Source organism: Diabrotica virgifera, chromosome 7, assembly GCF_917563875.1.
Source record: "Diabrotica virgifera virgifera chromosome 7, PGI_DIABVI_V3a".
Classification (NCBI taxonomy): Eukaryota; Metazoa; Arthropoda; class Insecta; order Coleoptera; family Chrysomelidae; genus Diabrotica; species Diabrotica virgifera.
In genome coordinates this window covers 9,524,849-9,547,831 of record NC_065449.1, presented here as the reverse complement: position 1 = coordinate 9,547,831, position 22,983 = coordinate 9,524,849, and the positions used below count along the sequence as shown (strand labels likewise).

The 22,983-nt window shown below is 34.0% G+C and overlaps 1 protein-coding gene across 2 annotated transcripts in view; it reads right to left on the bottom strand.

Annotated features, from left to right (window-relative positions):
- LOC114340085 (titin) overlaps positions 1-22,983 on the bottom strand; it is a 138,284-nt gene that overhangs the window by 1,332 nt on the left and 113,969 nt on the right. The window contains exons 14-17 of one of the 2 annotated variants that reach the window (XM_050657199.1): positions 16,242-16,301; positions 13,218-13,320; positions 6,292-6,424; positions 727-878 (exon numbers count right to left, since the gene is read on the bottom strand). In XM_050657199.1, the coding sequence (XP_050513156.1) occupies positions 727-878; positions 6,292-6,424; positions 13,218-13,320; positions 16,242-16,301 (448 nt within the window). The remainder of the gene's footprint in view (positions 1-726; positions 879-6,291; positions 6,425-13,217; positions 13,321-16,241; positions 16,302-22,983) is intronic. The other variant, XR_007699659.1, reaches the window with a different exon arrangement.

Sequence of the window (22,983 nt, the reverse complement as noted above, 5' to 3'; positions counted from 1 at the left end):
TAATAATACATAGATTAGGCAAGGTACGAAAAATAGCGTAACGCGGAGCAGTTCATCGGTGGTCTATCTATCTCTCTCTACTGGCGCTTAGCTTTCTCTCTCTAGCCTAGCAGATGATGGCCGCTGCCGCTGTAACTCTGTGTCTGTGTCGTTCCATTACTCCCACCTCTTGGTAGATACGCTCACACTCGTATGACAGACAAAGATAGCCAGAGCACTGTACTTGATATTGGTGTTACACCCCGATGCATTGAGTGGCATATACCTAGCCTGATCTATGGTTAATATTATGTCTATGGAATTACAACGGTCAACGTCGGTTATGGCAGAAATGGGATAGGTAATATTTTGAACAACGACTGAAAGGAACATCTTGTCAGGATAACAATAAGAAGTGATGGGATGAGTGTTCAACTAAATGCAGGCAATTTCAACGTGAACATAATATGTGCCTACGCCCCACAGGTAGGGTGTGAAGAACAGAAAAAGGAAGAATTTTTTGGATTGCCTTTGATTGCGAGATGCTCTAAATTCATGTAGACGAAATGTATTTTATTGGAGGTGATTTGAATTGAAGTATTTGTAGAGAAAGAGCAGGAATTAGAAAGAGTTCATACAGGTTTTGGGATGGAAATAAGAAATGATGAAGGAAATAGTGTGAGTAACTTTGCAATATGGCATGGGAATTGTCTGTGGCTGATACATTCTTTATGAAGCAATAATTACCTGGCAACTTTGAAGGCAAGTTCGAAATTGTGTCTTCGTTCTTTTGGCGTTAACGCATGATAGTCGAAGGCGTCTGGCAGGAAATGGTGGATGAGGGCACAAAATGCAAGTCCGTCCGCCCAGCTGGTGGAGAAGTTGTCTAGTTGAACGTTCTATAAACAGAAAATAACAAATACAAACAAATTAGTAAATAATTTAATGAGTGTGATATTAAAATTTGCTAAAAGACAAAACTAGCTGCCTAAAATATACGCAAAATAATTAGCTTGTCGATTAATGCTAGTATAGGCCAGTGTTAGCAACCATATTATAAATTATAGTAGACATTCATTACTTCCAATGGCACTATTAGCCCGATCAAAGAACAATCTGACCCCAAAAAAAATAAAGGAAGGATGAAAATTTGGGAATAGGTAGTTGAAATTGTCTATTATTATAAATATAAGAAAAAGTTTACAATTTTACGACTCCTCCATTTTTCAAAAATAAAGGGGAATCCCCCCTCTCGAAGGTGAAAAATATACATTCAAAATAAGTCCGGAATTGGATAAAATGACTAATTATAAGCAACTTTTGTTCTATAGAGTTGTTTCCCTAAGTCAATACTTTTCGAGTTATTTGCAAGTGATTATGTTCATTTTTAACAGAAAAAAACATGTTTTTAGACGGTTTTTCAGAGATAACTCAAAAAGTATTTCAGTGAAAAAAATATTTTTAGCAAAATTATAGCTTATAAAAAACCGAAAAAAATGGTGTATGCTTGAGGTCTGTAGACCCAGTAGAAGCAGAGTTGTAGCTGATGAAAAGTAGGTTCTTCTTCATCAAATTCCACATCGAATATTTCAATGTGAAATAATTCAAAAACGGAGCACTTTTCGGGGAAAATTCATTTTACCTTTTTTAAAGTGTTTAAAAAAAGGTTTATTTTGTTTTTTAAAAAATCTTGTAACATTAAAAGTAAGTGAGTTACGCTCAAAATATTGTTGGTCCATTTTATTTTTTTGTAAAAAAATCGCGAAAATCACCCCCTAATTAGCATCACAAATAAATTTTATCATTACCACTTCACAAGTTACGTTATGTATGTATTATTTATATGATCTGTAAGTTTCATCGGTTCAAAGTGCTTATTTTTGAAAAAGCTATAGTTAAAATGGCTTTAACGAGTAACTAATCACGAGTTTAGGCAAATTTTGAACAGCCATAGCATAATCAATTTTAGTATAACAAGAAAACAAAAAAGGAAAAATATTCAGAAAAGCAAAAAGTACATTTTATTACTCTTTAAGATTTTTGGTATTACTAATAATTTTTAAGTTAATTCCATGAACAATTCCATTTTTTTTTAATTAAAAAAAATGTTTTATTTTAAACCCAATTTTTTTCAAAACTGAGCACTTTGAACCAATGAAACTTATAGATAATATAAACAATACATAAGTAACTTGTGAAGCGGTTACGATTAATTTTATTTGAGAAGTTAATTAGGGGGTGATTTTCGCGATTTTTGTACCAAAAAATAAAAGGGACCAACAATATTTTGAGCATAACTCACTTATTTTTAATGTTGAGAAATTAAAAAAAAAACAAAAATAAACATTTTTTTAAACACTTTAAAAAAGTTGTAATGAATTTTCCCCGAAAAGTACTCTGTTTTTTGGTTATTTCACATTGAAATATTCGATTTGCAATTTGATGAAGAAGAACCTACTTTTCATTAGCTACAACTCTGCTTATACTGCGTCTGCAGACCTCACGCGTACACCATTTTTTTCAATTTTTTATAAGCTATATTTTTACTAGAATACTTTTTTCGCTAGAGTACTTACTTTTTGAGTTATCTGCGAAAAGCCGTCTATAAACATGTTTTTTTTTGTTAAAAATGAACATATTCACTTGCAAATAACTCAAAAAGTATTGACTTAGTGAAACAACTCTATAGAACAAAAGTTGCTTAGAATTAGTCATTTTATCCAATTCCGGGCCTATTTTGAACGTATATTTTTTCACTCACGAGAAAATATTTTTCACCCCGTATTTCCCAATTTTTGTAAAATGGAGGGGATGTAGAATTGTAAACTTTTTCTTATATAATAATAGACAATTTCTTCAACTACCTATTCCCAAATTTTCATCCTTCCTTTATTTTTTTGGAGGTTTTCGTAAAATTTTGTGTTCCCTGATCGGGCTATATTGCCTTGCCATAGTAAGGGCCTGGTCCCCTTCAAGTGTATTCTCCAAAGATCTAGATCTACTGCTGTCCTTTTTCTTTCATGAACGTATTTTTAGGAGGTTTTTGGTATCTATGATGTCTTAATTGTTGTGTCATTGTTAGTTATATTAATGCTTCTGCCTGTGAAACAATCCTCACGAAGTTGTGCAGGTATGGGGATATTTCTATTTCTTCTAATAGTTTTAATGATTTTCCCCAGATCTAAATGGCAGATCTAAATTTTCTGAACCCATACTGGTGGTCCGACAGGCCCCCGTTTTCATGCCTTGACTTTATGAGGGTTTCAAATAGTTTGCCTAGTGTATTTAGCAAGTATATTGTCCTGAAAGCACCTGATTCTTCTACTTATTTTCCAGGTTTAGGAATGAGGACAAGGTTTGCCACTTTTCATACCGTGTGGAATTTTCGTCTTCTAAGGAGATTATCCATGATGTTTTTCACTCATTCAGCCTTTTCCTCAATAATGGTCTTTAATACTTCCGGTGCAATTCTGTCAGGTCCAGGTGCCTTTCCTGCTTCCATTATCTCTTCTATTGTGAAGCAATGATTTGGTCCCTCTGTGAGTATTATTTGTAAGGTTTCCTCCGCCTTTGCGGGAACATTGCTTCTGCTAGTTGGTTCCTGCGGTTGTCCCCTATTTTAAAGGTGTTTCCTTTGACTTCTTTCGCTTGCAATCTTGTATGCATTCCTCCAGATGTTATGTTCAAGGCTTTCACATAGTTCTTTCCAGCACCTTTTCTTTTCGCTGTTGATTTCTTTGGTTAGTTCTTTCTTTAAGGCTTTTCGTCTTTCGCCTCCTCTTCTACTAGTTGTTCTTTTCTGTTGCTGGTGACTTTTCTTCTTATTTCGTTATAATTTCTTCTTATAACTTTTTTCATTCAGTATGGACGGGTGCTCATTCTTCTTCCCTTGTTTCAGTCCTTGCCTTATCATAAACGCATCAGTCATCTGGCCTTGAATACATGTTCATATGCTTCTGTTTTTATCAATTTCATTTGCACTAATAGTCTTATAACTGTAAAGTAATTTTGCTGATATATATATCGTGTTTTTGTCATACTTTAGTTAGTTTTATCATTTTTTGTCAATTTTATTCATTTTGTCATTCCCATAAAAATGTTAAATCCCATATAAAATAATATCTAAATTAGTCACAAAATAATGATGATACGAGTACCAAATGACAAAGAAAAATTCTCTAAAATTAAAAATATTTTTGCAAAATTACTATTATTTCCGACTCTTAAACTTTTTATTTATAGATATCTCTCTCTCTTGTCGTTTCCCCATTACTGAGGATCGTGATTTCTTCCAATATTCCTAACAATGTTTCTCCATTGGTCTCTATCTTCAGCCGCTCTAAGAGCTTCGCAGAATGAGTTTCCAGCTGAATGCTTTATTTGGTCAGACCATCTAGTTGGTGATCGCCTCTTGATCTTCTCCCCGGAACGTTTCCAGAAACAATTAATCTCTCCAAACTGTCGTCACCTCTGCGAACTACGTGACCACAAAGAATTGCAGAATTCGTTGCAGACATATTGTAGACAGCCTTTTTTTAATATTGAGTTGGTTTAGAATGGAAACGTTTGTCCTATGAGCTGTCCAAGGTATGCGCAGCATTCTTCTCCAGCACCACATCTCAAAGGCATCAATTTTTTGGCGCTCGCATGTGCGAAGAGTCCAAGTCTCTGCTCCGTATAGAAATATTGAGAATACAAGGGCATTCACCAGTCTCATCTTGATATTTTGAGAGATAGATCTGTGTTTCCAAACTTTAGTTAGGCGACTCATCGCATTTTTTGCCATACCAATACGTCTCCGAACTTCTGCTTCACAGTTACCATCGGTAGTTATACTAGACCCGAGATAGACAAAGGTGTTTACTATCTGGTGTTCCTGTAACATGTTAGTCAGTTGAATAGTATCGAATCTGTCGACCACCATTATTTTTGTTTTAGCTTTATTGATTTTCAGACCAACTTTATTGCTTTCGTACTCAACTCTTCGCAGAAGATCAACCATTTCTTGCTCATTTGCTGCTATAAGTGTAATGTCATCAGCAAATCTTAAATTTATAGATATATTGAACTAAAAATCTTGCTTAATATGTACTTGAATTCTTCCAAAGTTTCAAGAATAACTTCAACATCATCATTGCATCTACATACAATCCTGGCGGAGTGATTATCGTCCTGTTTGGCTCTTCCAACATTGGCTCGTCCGCATTAACATTTTGACTTCAAAATTGGTTGTGTGACGTGACGTCTTCTACAATATTTCTCCATTTGTTCTTGTTTTTTGCTTATGGTTATCCATTCTCTAGCTACCATCTTCTTAAAGTCCGCAATTATCTGGTTCTCCCATCTGGATTTGGGTCGCTCTCGTGGTCTGTCTAATACTGATCTCCAATTGGTGATTTTCTTGATAACTGCTTCTGGATTTCTCCTTTCTATATGTCCCATACATCTGAGCCTCTGTGCCTTGATAAATCTGACTATGTCTTCTCCTTTCAAAAGTTCTCTAACTTTCTTCTTCTTGCAGTACCGTCTCCTATCGGAGGTTGGCTACCATCACAGCAATCTTAACTTTGTTGGCTGCAGCTCTGAACAACTGTATTGAACTGCACCCATACCACTCCCTTAAATGTCGCAACCAGGAAATCCTCCTACGTCCCACATTTCTCTTTCCCGAGGTTTTTCCGTGGATTATGAGTCTTAGCAGAGAGTACTTTTCTCCTCTCATTATGTGGCCTAGATATTACAGTTTTTTGTTTGTATGGTTTTTATGACTTCGCATTCCTTCCCCATCTTCAGCAAAACATCTTTATTTGTTACTCTTTCTGTCCATGGTATTTTCCACATTCTCCTGTAACACCACATCTCGAATGCCTCAATGTTTTTGATGTTTATCTTTTTCAGTGTCCAAGCTTCCATGCCGTACAGCAGAACGGAGAGCCATAGCACCTTAACATTCTTGTTCTTAAGTTTATATTTATGTCCCGGCTGCATAGGAACTTTGTCATTTTGACAAACGATTGTCTTGCTATCTCTAACTTTGTAGTTGATCAATTTTCTAAATTCATTTCCAGCTGAGAATAACTTACTTTATAGAACAATTAAATTATATCTTCTAAAAAAATCTTAAACCCCTAGATTATTCTCCCATATTCTGCTCAAAAACAAATCTAATGGTACTGAAAGTACCTCAACATCTTCATTAACATTCATATTAGCGAAATCCTTAAAAAAGTTAATACAACACAGCAGTTAGGCATATCTATTTTACACAAGCTGCGCAACACCATAAGACTGTCACCTGTTAAAAAATCATACCTCATACTCCTTAGTCTTCACTTTACACCAATACAAGAGACGATCCTTGATGGTAGCCGCTGAAAGGCTGAGTGCAGGATCGGTAAATTTAAAGAGAGGGCCGTTTCCAGGAGTCTTTGGGGTACCGGGGGTACTGCAGACCAAGCGAAGGGAATTAATAGAGTGTAGAATGTCAAGCAACAAGCGTATTAAGTGAAAAAATGAAAAAATAGGTGTGGTGTATAGAGTTACGTAGAGGGTGAAGAAAGGATGTATTTTTGAACTATATACTTTATACTATAATATTTTGATTATGTCTTGGACTGCAAAACAGCCTGAACTCTATTGAAGTCCAAGACAGATGTAATAATTGCCATTTCGAGTAGGGGACAGATACTGCTCCCGGATAGTTATATCCATTTTCATCGATTGTATGTCGTTTAATTCTTTTAAGTATGCAGTCTTCAATTTAAACCCATCCACTGAAGATGGACTGATAAGTCCGAAAACGTTCGATCCGAACAACTATTGTAAGTAATCCATTTGGAAATCTATCCGGCTAACTATCAAGTAGCCAAACGAAATTCCAATAATTGATTAAAATTAATATCGAAAGAAACAAATATTTATTCGTTCGTGTCTTATATAAAATAAAAAATTGCCGAATCCATAAAATAATTTAATAAAAATGTAGGTACTTTTTAAAAGCTTAATCAAAATAACTGTGCCGTTTCATATTTAACTTCAAATATCTCGAAAACTAATGACTTCATCGTTACCAATTAAGAGTAGATACCTATATTATTTACGTAGAAAGTATTGGAGAACCTAGAAATGGCACTAATAGTAATTCCTCCAGTGGCGTAGAATTTGAGAAGGGACAACAATTCACTATCCCCTGTCATACGCTTCTGGTAGTAGCTAGAAACGTTTGTTTATCATAGTTTAGTAGGGTGTATAAATAGTAGTCGCACTTTCTGCCAAGTATGAAAAGATACGTCGAATACTTTTAAAATGCTGAGCAAAAATAGTTTTTAAATTTTTAGATAAAACACCCTGTAACGCAGTAAGGAACCACATTTTATTTAAGTGTTTTAGGTTAAATCTTCGTATTTTGTGCTAAGGTTTCTCCAGTTACTATATGGACTTATGGACAATTATTAATGAAACACCCTGTATACATTCTAAAGACATGACAACACTGTATATACAAATTTTTGTTCTGTCGAGCTTCATTTGCGGCTATCTTCACCCGAACGTATTATGCGTTTATATTTGTTTACTGTGGTGTCTGTTTTTTCACCTGAAAACTCGTAGAACTTTTTTTAATGGCATAGATATTTATAATTTAAGCCAGTCTCATTCAGATTATAAAATATTGTAGTGATAGTGCGTGTTGAGTAAATGTTTTGTTACTTCATTGTCTTTACAAATAGACGCTTATTGCTAACGTCTGCGGTCCCTCAGGTGAGTACAGATACCACAAGGATAAAGATTATTTTTATTTATCACAACCATTTTCAATTTATAATGACAATAATTGTCAGCTATTATTGTACCAAATATCTAAAATTACGCTCTAAAGCAAAATTTTTTAAATACGTTTGTACTCTATTTGAATGTTTTATGTTTTTTTAATGTTTAATTTAATTTGTTATGAATAATTTAACGTTATATTTTATTATAGGGTGTCCCAAAAGTAGCGGAATGGTCGAATATTTCGCGAAGTGAACATCGGATCGAAAAACTGAAAAATAACTGTTCAGTATTTTTCAAAAATCTATCGAATGATACCAAACACGATCCCCCAATCCACCCCCTGGACGTGAGGTGGGGGTAACTTTAAAATCTTAAATAGGAACCCACATTTTTTATTGCATATTTGGATCCGTTCGTAAAAATAAGCAGCATTTAATCGAGACATTTTTTTGAATTGTCAATAAGATGGCTCTATTCTATAATCGGAAAAAACGATTTATTGTGATACCCTGGGTAAATTATACAAACGGTCTAATATCTCGAGAAATACACTTTCCAATGAACAACCAAAAAACAGATGTTTAATATTTTTCAAAAACGTATCGAATGACACCAAACACGACCCCCCCACTCCACACCCTGGAGGTGAGGTGAGGGGTAACTCTAAAATCTTAAATAGGAACTCCCGTTTTTTATTGCAGTTTTGGATTCCTCATAAAAGAATAAGATTCAAAACAGTTTTTTAGAATTGTTTGATAGATGGCGCTAATAAATCGCATTTTCCGATTATAGCGCCCTCTATCAACAATTCTAAAAAATATTTCGAATAAATGTTACTTATTTTTTCATGAGGAATCCAAATCTGCAACAAAAAACGAGGTTTGTTTCCTATTTAAGATTTTAAAGTTACTCCCACCCCACCTAAAGGGTGTGGAGTGGGGGGTCCTGTTTGGTGTCATTCGATAGATTTTTGAAAAATACTAAACACGTGTTTTTGGTTTTTCATTTGGAAGTGTATTTATCGAGATATTAGACCGTTTCTTTAATTTGCCTATGGTATCACGATAAATCGTTTTTACCGATTATAGTGTCATCTATCCACAATTCGAAAAAAATGTCTCGAATAAAAGTTGCTTATTTTTATGCAAGGAATCCAAATCTGCTATTAAGAACGGGGGTATATCTAAGGTTTTAAAGTTACCCCCCCCTACCTCCAGGGGTGGAGTGGAGGGTAGTGTTTAGGGTCATTTGATAGATTTTTGAAAAATATTGAAAGTATTTTTTAGTTTTTCAATCCGATGTTTATTTCGCGAAATATTCGAATGTTCCGCTACTTTTTGGCAACCTGTATATTTATAACACTGCAAGTAGCACCCAAAAGGTTCATTCTACCTTTTCCTTCTCTTAATTGAAACTATATATTTCAAAACTACATCTTTTCTTTACCTTCATTAAATTGAAACTATATATTTCAAAACTACATCTTTTCTTTACCTTCATTAAAAAACGTAAGTAATGCATCTGTTTTTTTAGAGGAGTTAAACACAGGTTTTAAAGGGAAGACATTTTAAGGTGATACAGTAGCGATCAACAGGTAGCCAAAACGCGTTCCAAGATTGCGGCTGTAATTTTGAGTATTTTTTCGAGATATTTGGCACACGTATTCGTAATATAATAAAGAATGGCGGTACAGAGCCCAATTTGAAAAATATATTAATATGTGGAAATTACTCTATAATTAAATACAATATTAAAAAAACGAGCCTGTACCACCATTAAGAAGAACAAAAAAATATACTTTCTTCAAATAAACTTTTTTATCCGATCCCTGGATTTTGTGTCATTTTGGAACTACTAATGAAATAAAAAATTTTAGTAGTTCCAAAATGACACAAAATCTAGGCATCGGATAAAAAAGTTTATTTGAAGAAAGTGTATTTTTTTGTTCTTCTTAATGGCGGTACAGGCTCGTTTTTTTTAATATTGTATTTAATTACAGAGTAATTTCCACATATTAATATATTTTTCAAATTGGGCTCTGTACCGCCATTCTTTGTTATATTACGAATACGTGTGCCAAATATCTCGAAAAAATATTCAAAATTACAGCCGCAATCTTGGAACGCGTTTTCGCTACCTGTTGATCGCTACTGTTTCCTCTTAAGAGAGTTTTAGGAGTAAGAGTGCATTTAAAATTAATTTATAGTGATTCTAGTGTACCTACATTATGTTGTACCTATAATTTATTTACAATTTTTTTTAAAGGTGTTTATGTGGCTACTCTAATAAATTCTTGATGTCACATGAAGAATTGACATTAAATTGTTTTGTTTAAAATAAAGTAACTGGTAAAAGAACTATGTTAATTAAAATACTACAGTCAGACCAACCGAACAGACAACAATGTACTAAAACACTAAAGAAATAAAATATGTTCTTCATGAACTGAATGTTGGTCAGTTCTTGCTCTGGACACAGTATAATGCTAAAGAATCACTTAGCTCGTTCTCGAATTTTGACGGTTCCAATTTTGCAATCCACTCCGGAGACAAAATTTTTGAATGCGCGACGATAACGACCAATCACAGCAAACGTAGGATGCCGTTAACTGTCATTCATCTGCGCGAAAGACTAAATTTTTTTATGAATTTGGTAACATTGTCACCAAAATGGAACATAAAGAACAAAGGATTTTCCGAGGAGTGACCCTACTGATTCTTTAGCATTATACTGTGATAATGCTAAAGAATCAGTAGGGTCCCTCCTCGAAAATCCCTTGTTTTCTATGTACCATTTTGGTGAGGGCGCATCAAAAATTTTTGTCCTTCGCGCAGATGAATGACAGCTAACGGAATCCTACGTTTGCCGTGATTGGTTATTAGCGTCGCGCATTCAAAATCTTGTCTGTGAATTAACTGATCCTTTAGCATTAAACTGTGATCTGGATCTTGTTATCTTTTCTTAGGAGTCTCTGAGTGTATCAATTGCTTCATCGTTTCTTTAGTTACTCAGTAAGGCAAAATGCGGGCATTTTTCGCTCCAGAGGCAGCGACTGTCACGGTAGTCTTGAGTCTTGAGCTAAGGACACGGAGTGACGTTTCGTTGCGTTGTCTCGTTCATCGGTTTTGTGGTTGCCATAAAGGCTTGCCTTTTGGATACTCTGCCAGCGTTCGTGTGCTTCGTTTTGAACGTCAACTTACCTCTAGCCTGATTCAATACGATGACGATATCAGGCTGAGTGTTTGTCCGGGGTGGTAAATCGACCAAACAATAACGCAGGTGTCCTAAAGCAAGTTCAGAGAGGACAGAAACCTAGCGTAGAGTTTTGCGGGGCAAAAGCTGACTTGAACCTGATGTTCAGTATGCTTAAGGAATGCGAAAGCACGGTCAATCATCCTTTTGGCTTAAACAGTTTTCAGCAGTAGTTGTCAAAAAAGTTACTAATGGAATAAAAATTCGTTTGATCTTTACCTTGATAAATTGGTGTGTTGTGGAATGCATATTTTAGATTCCACACGTCTATTCATTTATCGCCCTTTTTCCTTGCAAATTAGTAGAAGGATGGGGTACAGGTGAAGATTAGAATTTGTTTCCGAGTTAAGAAGTCTTAAAACTTTTAGGTTTCTCGTTGCTTTTAACACTAGAATTATTTTGAACGACCTCCGTATATAAAGTCATAATCGTTCAACCATTACTTTCGAAGTAAATGGCCTGACTAGACAAAAAGATACTTGAAACATCAAAGTGATAAATGGATTTTGAAATAACCTTGCACTTGAATGCTCGCTAAACGCTAAATTTAAAAAGTTCAACGCATATAATTCTCAGCCATAAACGTGTAGGCTAGAATGATATACGCGCATTATGGCTATTTTTAGTATAATAGTAGTTTTTTGATTAATAAAATTGAAATGTAGTTTTTTTGTCGACGTCGAGTTTAAATAAAAGACTGCTAGGGCAGTCAATGAGGGTATTTGGCTCCGAATTCCATCCTACTACATCGATTTACTTGATATTTTCACAGTAAGTAGGGAATAGCTCAAGATCTACCCTATATACTATGGCGCTTTTATCTCGGGGGCGGTTCCCACCCCTTCAAGTGGGTGGAAAATTTTTTAGTCAAATAACCCAGAAGTGACTAGAGAACCTAATTCTAAGTAAAAACTATTCTATAATTTTTTTTTGAAAACTCGATACTTGATCGTGGTTGAAAATCGGCCATTTTCATTGAAAAATGACCGGACGGTTTTTTGCGAATACCTGAAAAACTATGCATCTAACTAAAAAACATATAAAACATTTTTGTAGCTTATAAAAAAAGAACAAAGAGATTCGTTCCTTCATAAATCTTCAAGTTATAATATAAAAAGAGATATAGTAGGCAAAAAAAGTTCTATGGGCAATTTCTCAATTTCTATTGGCTATTTGGGGACGAGATTGGTCATCATTTTTGTGTTCCCGTAGTTTATCTTTAAACCAACTCACTCTGTTACTTGCTGTAGATATTGTAGCATAACTCTATACTAAATTTACAATAAAGATGCACTAGTTGTAAACAAACCAAGACACGTTAAATGCTACTAGGAGCACTCCTGAATCATAATTTACAATGTATAAACTTTGGAAATCATTATTTGGGATTTACAATGTATGTATGTACATTGTAAATTATGATTTGGGAGTGCTCCTAGTAGCATTTAACGTGTCTTGGTTTGTTTACTTCTACTGCATCTTGTTTCTAAATTTAGTATAGTTTCTCCAAAGTCGTCTGTTATGAGACTAATGTCTTCTGTCTTCGGCATATCAGAGATTATTTAATATCTTTCCATCGATACTAATACCGTTTGAGTCCCATTCTAATCGTTTAACTGCGTACCCCAGGACTGTTATAAATAGTTTTGGCGATAAATTATCTCCCTGCCGCACTTCTCCGCCAATTTTTATCTTCTCAGTCATGCAATACGTATGGTACGCTTCAATTACAATTATCTCAGAAAGTGCTTGTAAGACATATACATTTTGATCTGTAAAGGTTTTTTAATACATCCGATTTTACGGTAGTATTTACATTGCTGTCAGATTTCTCGTTTTTCTGGATATATAATGAAATTTGTTGTTTCGAGTACCTAATCGCTCTGTATATTTTGTTCTTTTTGAAATCCTTAACAAATACTGAATATTTTTCTTGTAATATTCCCTAGAGCTAATTAACATTAAATCCGCCAAAGTTAGTATATTAAGATGGCTATGATTGGATTATTCGTTTATATATAAGCAATTTTGCTTGTTTATTGGCCGATTGTGAGTAAGTCTAATATTGATTTCTTTAACCTTGTTGATTTTATTTCATTTCAAATTTCAAAACTTATTTCATCAATCTATTACAATTTTCGGGATAAGAATAGGATCAGGATAGTATAAAACTGTTAAACACACTTCTTAAATATTAATTTGAATTGCAAACTTACCCTGGTGGAGTAGTGGTACTGTTTTGTTTGTCCAATTGTTGAAATTTAGCGAATGGCGATAGAGGCTTTTTGGTTACCTGTTGTTGGGTACTAATTTTCGTAACTAAACAGAAAAACAAATTTTTAAATAAGATATTTTATGATTTAAGGAAAATTCATCCATAAACAAAATGGTTTATGGATGTAAAACGTTAATAGTTTATTATAGGCATATTTTAAATTACTCATATTTTTTGCCAAAACTCAAAATCGTCGGTCGCTTCAAGCTCTGTTTCTGAGGTAACGGTTTATTCTACAAAAAAAGTGCCAATTTTCCGTACCCGCCCACCCCACCTTACGAGAGGTGTTTTTAGGGGAGTGCATATAGATTTTTCACTTCGGAACAAATCAAACAAGGTAGAACTTTTTGTAATTTCACTAAGAAATGTTTCATAAACAACATATCAAAAAGTTCCACTCGAGAAGTGGGTGCTTTATTTTTTATAAAACAAATGAACTACGAAATTAGATGTTTTTTTTTAAATAACTCCGAAAATATAAATTTTAGAAAAAAACTGACTTGACCATTGGAAAATTTAGAAAAGATTACAAAAAAACCTTATATAACCTTATATAAAGAATTTTCTAACATTAAATCTGTATCTTCTATAATTTTTTATTTATAACGCTAAAGTCACCCTTCTCACAAACATTGGCGCACTGTAAACTAACGTACGGCGAAGTGCAAGGTTGAGTTATTTTAATATAATTCTTTAACTAATTGATCAAATAAAATTTTACAAATTGAACATGAAAGAAGAATAATTAAGCTATCTTATGGTTATAATAGAAAGAAATAAAATGTATGGGCATAAGTACGGTGTGGGCGGAAAGTGAACCTTACATGAATTTCGTTTAAAAATGATTTAAACAATAACTAATACAATTTTTCTTATAAAACTCTCAATTTTGCACAACTTACCTTTCAAGCATCTTACTAAATGATGTTTCATTCAAAAAAAAAATCTCAAAAATTTAATTCAAATGATATGACGTCTCAAAAATTGTAATTTTTGAAATCTTCGTAGTTTTATAGAATCACCACCAATTTAAGACGGTATTACTCAAGTTTGAACAGATCTATTACAGTTTTATAAGTGCTTTTTTAAAGCTTAGGGTGTAATCTTTAAAATGCACTAAATTATTTCACTTTAGAAATGAAATAAACTATTTCTTTTCAAGAAAATTAAGAAAGATAACAAAAATGTAATACAAAAACCAAAAATTACCAGCTAAAAAATGGTTATAAAAGTGATCAAAACTTTTTTCTGTAAAACTTACCTAAAATACATTTAATAATAAGCTTCAGCAATAATAAATGTTCAGCAAAAAAATTTTTTTAGCTCTTATACAGATGTCTGCGTAACTGGGAACCTATTGATAACTTTTTTATTATCAGTTTTACGAAAAAAACTTATTCTTTATAAAATACTCTGCATCGTATATAATCTAAGATGCAATCATCAAATATCAAATTTAATTAATGTTATACGAGGTATGTCAAAAAATATGAATTTCACTCAAGAGTAAAGTACCTTTATATTTCACAATATCGAAAACTGTTATGAAGAAAAGTTGTTTGGAATTAAAAAATTTGTTTTAGTGTTCAATTACACCCTTCTAATTAAAATATTGTGAATAATAAAGGCACTTAACTCTTAAGAAAAATTAGATTTTAGATCAGGGAGAGTATTTTATGAAGAATAACTTTTTTTCGTAAAAGTTATAATAAAATAGTTATCATAATTGTAATAAAATGATGATGAGTATCCGTAATTTGAGAAAAAATTGAAATTTTTTTCGATTAGAATGATGTAATTGTATATTTAGACATAGTTTTTAATTTCAAACAACTTTTCATAATATAATTTTTTGATATTCTGGAATATAAAGGTACTTTACTCTTTAACGAAATTAATATTTTTGACATTACTCGTTTAAAATTGATAAAATTTGATATCTGATGGTTGACTTTTAGATTTTTGACTATCCAGAGCATTTTATTAAGAATAAATTTTTTTCGTAAAATTGATAATAAAAAAGTTTTCCATGTGGTTCCTAGCTACGCAGACACACTGTATAAGAGCTTCTGTATAAGAATTTTCAAACTGCAATACCATATTCGGATTCAGCATAATCAAAAACAAAATAGAAACATATTTGATCAAAGTAAAATAATGAATTTATCGATATTTTTAAAATTATTTATACAAAACAATTGTTATTGTTTAAACAATTAATAAACAATTAGCGGCCAAATCTGCGAGTAGAACTTTTTACTTTAACATGTATATAAACTAACATAAAAAGTTTTAGAAAAATATAAGCTTGTTTGAATTTTTCCGAAACAATGCATGTTTTCGTTCTAATTGCACTCCCCTATTTAGGGAAACATACAGGGGTAGGAATGGCAAACTTTTTGCATCTTTTTGGAGTCCCAAAATTTACATTCTTAAGAAAATTCAGCTTATTCGTCCCGTTTTTAGAGTCCAAATCTCTGACGACTGGACTAAAATACGAATCTAGATACCGTGTGTTTACTTTTAAATTAGATATAGGATATAGGAGTACACCCAATACATGGCAACACTGCTTCCCCGCTTCCCATACTTGAGTCGCGCGGATTTATCAGAGACATGTAAAAGGATAGACTTGGCTAGGGATATGCCACTCAATGCATCAAGGTGTAACGTCGACATAGGATTGAGTAGTCTAGCCATCTTTGTCAGTCACATGCGCCGGATCGCTTGGGTTAAAAGAGATAGATAGACCACCGATCGACTGTTTCCATGCTGTTTTCGCGTTACGCTTTTTTGGTGAGTATGCCGAGTCTAGGCTTAATATGCCAATGAGATTTATTCAGTCCTTCGTCGATTTTACAGTGGCAATGCAACTCATTCTCATAAGCGATGTTGCCGATTTTAGGGCTTCCTTCAGTCGCGTAGCTCTAATCTAAAACTAAACGTATTGTGTGTAAAATATTACCTTTGGTTGTAGTAGTAGTTGTCGGTGTCTCACTCGACGATTTTTCAACAGTCACGCTTTCTGAAAATAACAATAAAATAATTAAGACTCCTATTATACTAACAACTTTTGGTTATTCAAAAATGAGGAAAAATGTAAAGTTAGTCGACTAAATAATTAAAAAATGCAATAAAAACAACGTAAAATAAATCAGTTAAAAAAACGAATGTTAGTAAGAATAACATTAGTAAAAAAAGAACAAAATTAGGTTAGGTATATTAATGTTGAGATAAAGAATCTTATCTATACTATAATCACAATAAAGATGCACTGGGAATAAACAAACCAAGACACGTTAAATGTTATGAGGAGCACTCCCAAATCATGATTTACAAAGTTTATACATTGTAAATCATGAATTGGCAGTGCTCCTCGTAACATTTAACGTGTCTTGGTTTGTTTATTGTGATTAAAGTATAGAGCAGTGTTTTTCAATCTTTTTGATTTTGCGACCCCTTTACAGGTAGAAATATTCTGGCGACCCCCTGGTGTCATAGCAAGCCAAAGAAATAATTTAATTAAAAACTACATACGTTAGGTAATGATTTTTTCCTATTTTGGTACATTTATCTTTTATTCACGCGGGCCAAAAATTAAAGAACAGCCAACATTTTGCTATGCAGTTTGACGAATCTACAGGTGTTTCCGACTGTGCACAGTTTGCAGTATTTGTGCGCTTTGAAGCAGATGACAATATAATGGAAGAAATCATATTTTGCAAAGCACTTCCTGCAAACACTACTGGCCAGTATTTGTACGATATGTTTTTAGGAAGCGCTTGTAGCTACAATATTGATTGGGAAAAATATATCGCTATTGCTAGAGATGACGTTAAAGCTATGAATGGCAAAAATAGCGGGCTCATTACAAAATAAAATCAATAATGCCAAACATATCCTAGATACACTGTTTTCTTCATCGACAGACTCTAAGGTAGTACCTTCTGATATAAATAACGTGCTCAAGGAGCTAATAAAAATTGTAAATTCTATCAACGGTAAAGCTTTGCAAACCCGGCTATTCATAATCGTTTGTGAAGATATGGACTCGCCTTATCAAAATCTCCTTTATCACACAGAGGTCAGTTGGCTATCCAAAAGAAAGGTATTGATAAGAGTTCTAGAACTGAGAGCTGAAATTGTTAATGTTCTTACAAGATGCAAAATCTGAATGTGTTTACGGTTTTTCTGACCCTATTGGCTGTTGAAACTAGCATTTTGGCAGATCTTTTTAGTCACTTAACAATTTGAACAAGAACCTTCAAGGAGGAGAAGAGAATATTTTAACAGCTAAAGATAAAGTAAAAGCATTTCACGCAAAAGTTCGTTTGTGGTCAACCTCTCTGCAAAACAAAATATTTGAGTCTTTTCCATGTGTTCAGAAGATTGTTGAAGATAATGCAACACACCAAAGTTTGCAGTATCGGCTCACATTCCTTGCATTATACAGAGCTTCCATAATTTACAAGAGCAACTTTTGACATACTTTCCAGAGTTGCACTCTGAAACTGACAATAGGCGTAGATGGATTCTAAAATCTTTGTTGGAAATATCAGTAGATCTGACTGATGTCAACAAAAAAATGAAAGAATGTCTTCAAGATTTAGCAATTCGCAAAGTGTCGACGTAAGGGAAGCTCTTAAATTATTAGTGCAATGCGCAACTTCAGACTTGTGTAAACTGACATTTTCTTCAATGGTTAGACATTAAAACTAAAATGAGAAATATACTGCAATTAGAAAATGATTTGATTAGCGACCTTCCAAAAATAGTGCCACAATTTGATAAACTTTTAGAAAACAACCAAGCACATCCTTCCCATTAAAATTGTGTTTTAGGAACCTCAACTTTTTCTTTCAGTCGGCGACCCCCCGAGTACGTCTTCGCGACCCCCCTGGGGTCGCACACTGGTATAGAGGATTAGATGTTTTATAGAAATGTAGTATTATAAGATTTTTGGCTACGAATTTTCTAAGTCTCGGTTTGTACATAAAGGAGTAGAAATATGGGATACCGACACTAACATTAGTCTCTGTAATAACCTTCAGAAATACTCATATAATATTTCAAGCAAAAAAGCAGTTGACATTGCTATTTAAAACAATAAAGAACAAAGCCATTAACCAATAGTAAACTATTTTCATCTTTCTTTTTGTTTTGTCATGTTATCTTTCAAGGAAAATCATTTGCGCTTTCCCGGAAATTTTCAAAAAATTACGATCCCCTTATTTGGCCCGCAAATATACACAAACCATCTGTCCAAACATACAAAATAGTAGATTTAAAAATAGCGAGTTTTTGTATCGTTTTTGTGCTGGCAAATTGTGAACTTGAAAATTTTAAGCTCATTTCGCTATTTTTAGTAACGCAAAAATTTAGTTTTAAAATAAACTGACCTTAAGAAACCCCAAAAATCGTTATGCGTTGTAAATCATGTGAAAGTGCGATGCTGTATATACAGAACAGTTCAGTAAATGGTAGAAATCTTAGATTTTCAGTAATGAGAAAATTATCTGATAGTTTTTCCATTTCTATTCCAATATCCTCACTTTTGTATCTATCTGGTGGTTTGATAAGTAACCTCCTTTGCCGATTGGGGCCAAAACAGTCATTTTTTCGTTACTTATACTGGACGGCAGAGTAAGTAGGTGGAGAGTTAAAAAGAACGGACTTCCACAGGGAAGTGTTGTAGCACCAATGCTCTTCAATATATAAATATATACCATCGACCAACCTACGCCCACTGAAACCAAGCACAAGGAAATAATTTTGAAGAAGTGGAGGATATACTCCAAAATGCCTTAAAAACAATCACAGCGTACTACCTGCAGAATTCCCCCAGACCCAATTCCTCCAGAACCCAAGTCTGCGCCTCCACCTTCGCGCAAAGGACGCCAAGCGAAAACTCCAAATTACGTGGAATGGTAATAGGTACCTATATCAGAACATACAGATCAACCTATATATCTTAGAGTAATTCTGGACCGGTCCTTCACCTACAGACAACATTGCATAAAAACGAGAGGGAAAGTAACAACTAGGAACAGCATACTCAGAAAGCTAACGGGAAGTAAATGGGGTGCATATCCTGGCGTCTTAAGAACAACGGCACAGGCATTGTGTTTCTCATCTGCTGAATATGCGTGCCCCGTTTGGGGCAGATCTGCCCACACCAAACAAGTCGATACTGCGCTAAATGAGACAGTACTGCGGACGATATAGTACTTCTAGCTTCTAGTCAAGAAGATCTGCAAACACTACTTGATAGTGTTGTTGAGAGTTGTAGGGAGGCAGGTCTAGATCTGAACATACGGAAAACCAAAATACAGCAATTAAATTGTAACGCAGAAAATCACGGCGAAATTAGATCTACGATAGAGCAGGCTAGAGCCGCTTTTAGAAGTATGTCCAAGGTGTTATGTAACAGAGACCTAAAATTGGCATTGAGGATCCGCCTACTTCGCTGCTACTTGTTCTCGGTCTTACTTTACGGTGTCGAGTCCTGGCTGGGTTGCGGGACATGCCAGGACTGTGAATAAAATCGATCTAAATCGTCTTGAGGCTTTCGAAATGTGGTGCTATAGAAGAATTTTAAAAGTTTCCTCGGTGGAGAAGATTCTAAACTCCACAATACTAGAACGTCTCAGCAAGACTACTGAGATCATAAAAAGAATCAAGCAGAGAAAGCTGGAGTATTTCGGACATGTAATGAGAGGTTCCAAATATGGGTTGCTACAAAATATCATGCAAGGAAAAATAGCAGGCAAACGCAGTCCAGGACGAAGAAGAACCTCATGGTTGAAGAACTTGCGAGATTGGTATGGTATTGATACAAGCATGCTATTTAGGGTGGCAGTGAATAAAATTAAAATAGCTATGATGGTAACCAACGTTCTGAAAGAACATGGTACATGAAGAAGAAAGTAAATGGGACATGCAGGATAGTAACGGGGTGCATGAAATCAACGCCAATCTCAAATCTATATAAAGCAGCGGGTTTTGCAGAACCCTCAAAATAATTAGTGAAGGCCACAATAGGAATTAGTAAAGAGCGTACTAGTCATTTTGGACGAAGTTTTGAATGTGAAAAACATAATCCAGCTGATGGGTGCCGTGTTTGCTAACCATTGACCAAAAAGATGATCGTGTGACCACTTCTTAGCAATGTTTGGACCTTATCAAACGCAATCCGTCGGACTTTTGGCGTAGATTGATAACCGTTGATGAAACTTTGATCCACTACTACACAACAAAGAATAGAATGAACGCTCGGCAGTGGACTGAACCCGGCAAAAGTGCTCTGAAGAGACAAATAGTTGAACAATGGGTCGGAAAGGTCATGCCCACTGTATTTTGGGATTGCAAAGGCATAATTTTAATTGACTATCTTGAAAAAGGTGAAACTATCAATAGACAATAGCCAATTTTATTGTACATTATTGGACAAACTGAAGCAGGAACAGTATAAAATAGCCTCATGTACAGAAGAAAAAAGGGTCGTTTCTCCAAGACAATGCACCGACTCACAAGAGCATTTGACTTTGCTTTGATTTGCTTTCTCATACGGCTAAGTCTCCTGATTTGGAGATTTAGCCAGACACAAAAGGGTTTAGCAACGTTTGAATAAAAGTTATGAAGTAGTGAACATGGTTAAAAGGCGTAAATTGGAATACTTTGGTCATATAATGTGTCACCTTGAAAAATATGACATAATTCACCCTGGCATGCAAGGTAAAATAATGGGAAAAAGAAGTGTGGGCCGCCGTATAACTTCTTGGCTTAAAAACCTACGCCAATGGTTTGGGAAATCTAGCACTGAACTATTTCGTGCGGCTGTAAATAAGGCAGTGATTGCTAATATGCTGGGTAACATGAGAGCCAACGATCTACAAGAGGTCTCGGCACCTTAAGAAGAAGAAGGGGTTATTACGTGTTCCCAAATCTGAAGAGATGGCTCGTAAATAAAAATTCATCACGAATGAAGAGATAAATTGACGAAACAAATACATACCTATCTTGCAGAGCTTCGAGAATCGTTTATTCGGATGACATAAAGAAGTTGGAAAATCGTTGGAATCGTTGTACTTGGCTAAAAAGGGACTATATGAATAAAATAGAAGAATTTTTAGAAAAAGGATGAGACACGTGGAAGGAAGCAAATGTGGGAGAGGTCTAGCCAGGAAAAGGAGCAACAATTTAACATGATAAATCAGTCTAATAATAATTAATAAATAGCTAATTAATAAATCATAAGGAAATATTCATTCAATAACTTTTTGTGTTTAAAAGAAGCAGATACACGTCATACATGTGTATTTAAATTAAAATAAAAATAAAAAGCGTATGTATGAGTAGTTGTAAGATATCTAAAAATCAATATATAATATCAAAAAAATAATCGTTTCAAATAATCTGTAAATTGTTATGATAAAGTCGTTACAATAATAACATAATATTTATTTAAGAATATTTTCTACGTTTCAAAATGTTCAAAGATGCTTATTGAAGAAAAAGTTCGTTTTATAATATTAATTGATGTTTAATTTAGAAAAGAAATATACAACACAAAGTAAAAATAAGAGAAAATCCAAAAAAATTATCGAAGAAAAGAAAATTCTTTATATGAAAAGTGTGAACATCCAGTCATCAGAAGACATACCGAATTACAAAGAGAAAAACAGAGACGTAAAACAAAGCAAGCACAAACAAACAATGCACAAGTTGAACAATACACAGGGGAACAAGGAAATGTGAATGCTGGAACATTTTGAAATCTTGGAAAAATACCAATGAAAAGATCCAAATACAATATGTATCAGAAGAGTGGGAAAATACAGTAAAGAACTACCACAAAAAACTGCCCAGATTTCATAGAGGACAGGATATGAATACAATGAAATCAAAATGAAAAACGGTTTGAGCTACCATTAAGAGAAGTAAATAAGAACTCTAAACAACAGAAAATCAAGGGGACCAGGAGTAATCGTTAATGAATTAATTAATTACGATATAGAGCAGCGGTTCTCAACCACCGTGTCGCGACACACTGGTGTGCCGGAAGAACCTATCAGGTGTGTCGCGAGATTTACAAATACGATATTTTTATTTATATTTTTTTACTTGTTATAATATACTAATCATGCATTCAACCATTTTTTTAACTATTAGGTATATACCACGTTATATCAATCAATAAAGTGCCAATCTGTAAATGTTTTCTAATATATTCATCTGTACTTACCTACCACTAGCAAAAATTTGTACATATAAGGGTGTCGCGAATCTGTAAGGAGTACGTTAGTGCGTCGCTGAGTAAAAAAGGTTGAGAACCGCTGATATAGAGAAACTTAGTCCAGGAACCGAAGCTTTTCACCTCGCAATTTTTACAGAATGGATCAATTTGCTTGAAAATTTGAGAATAAGTAGTGGATAGTCCAAGGATCAAAATCTATATGACGCCGAAAGGCGCTTTTACCATGGGGGTGATTGCCACCCCATCTTGGGGGTGGACATTTTTTATTATATTTTGATCGTAAAAGTTGATAAAAACATTCATTTTAAGCAAAAAATGTTCTATACATTTTTTTCATAAAATTAATATTTTTCGATTTATTCGCTATCGAAAGTGTTAGTTTTATATCGAAAAGTCAATGTTTTTCGATATTATACTCATTTACGATTCACTCAATTTTGTCGTAGAAAAA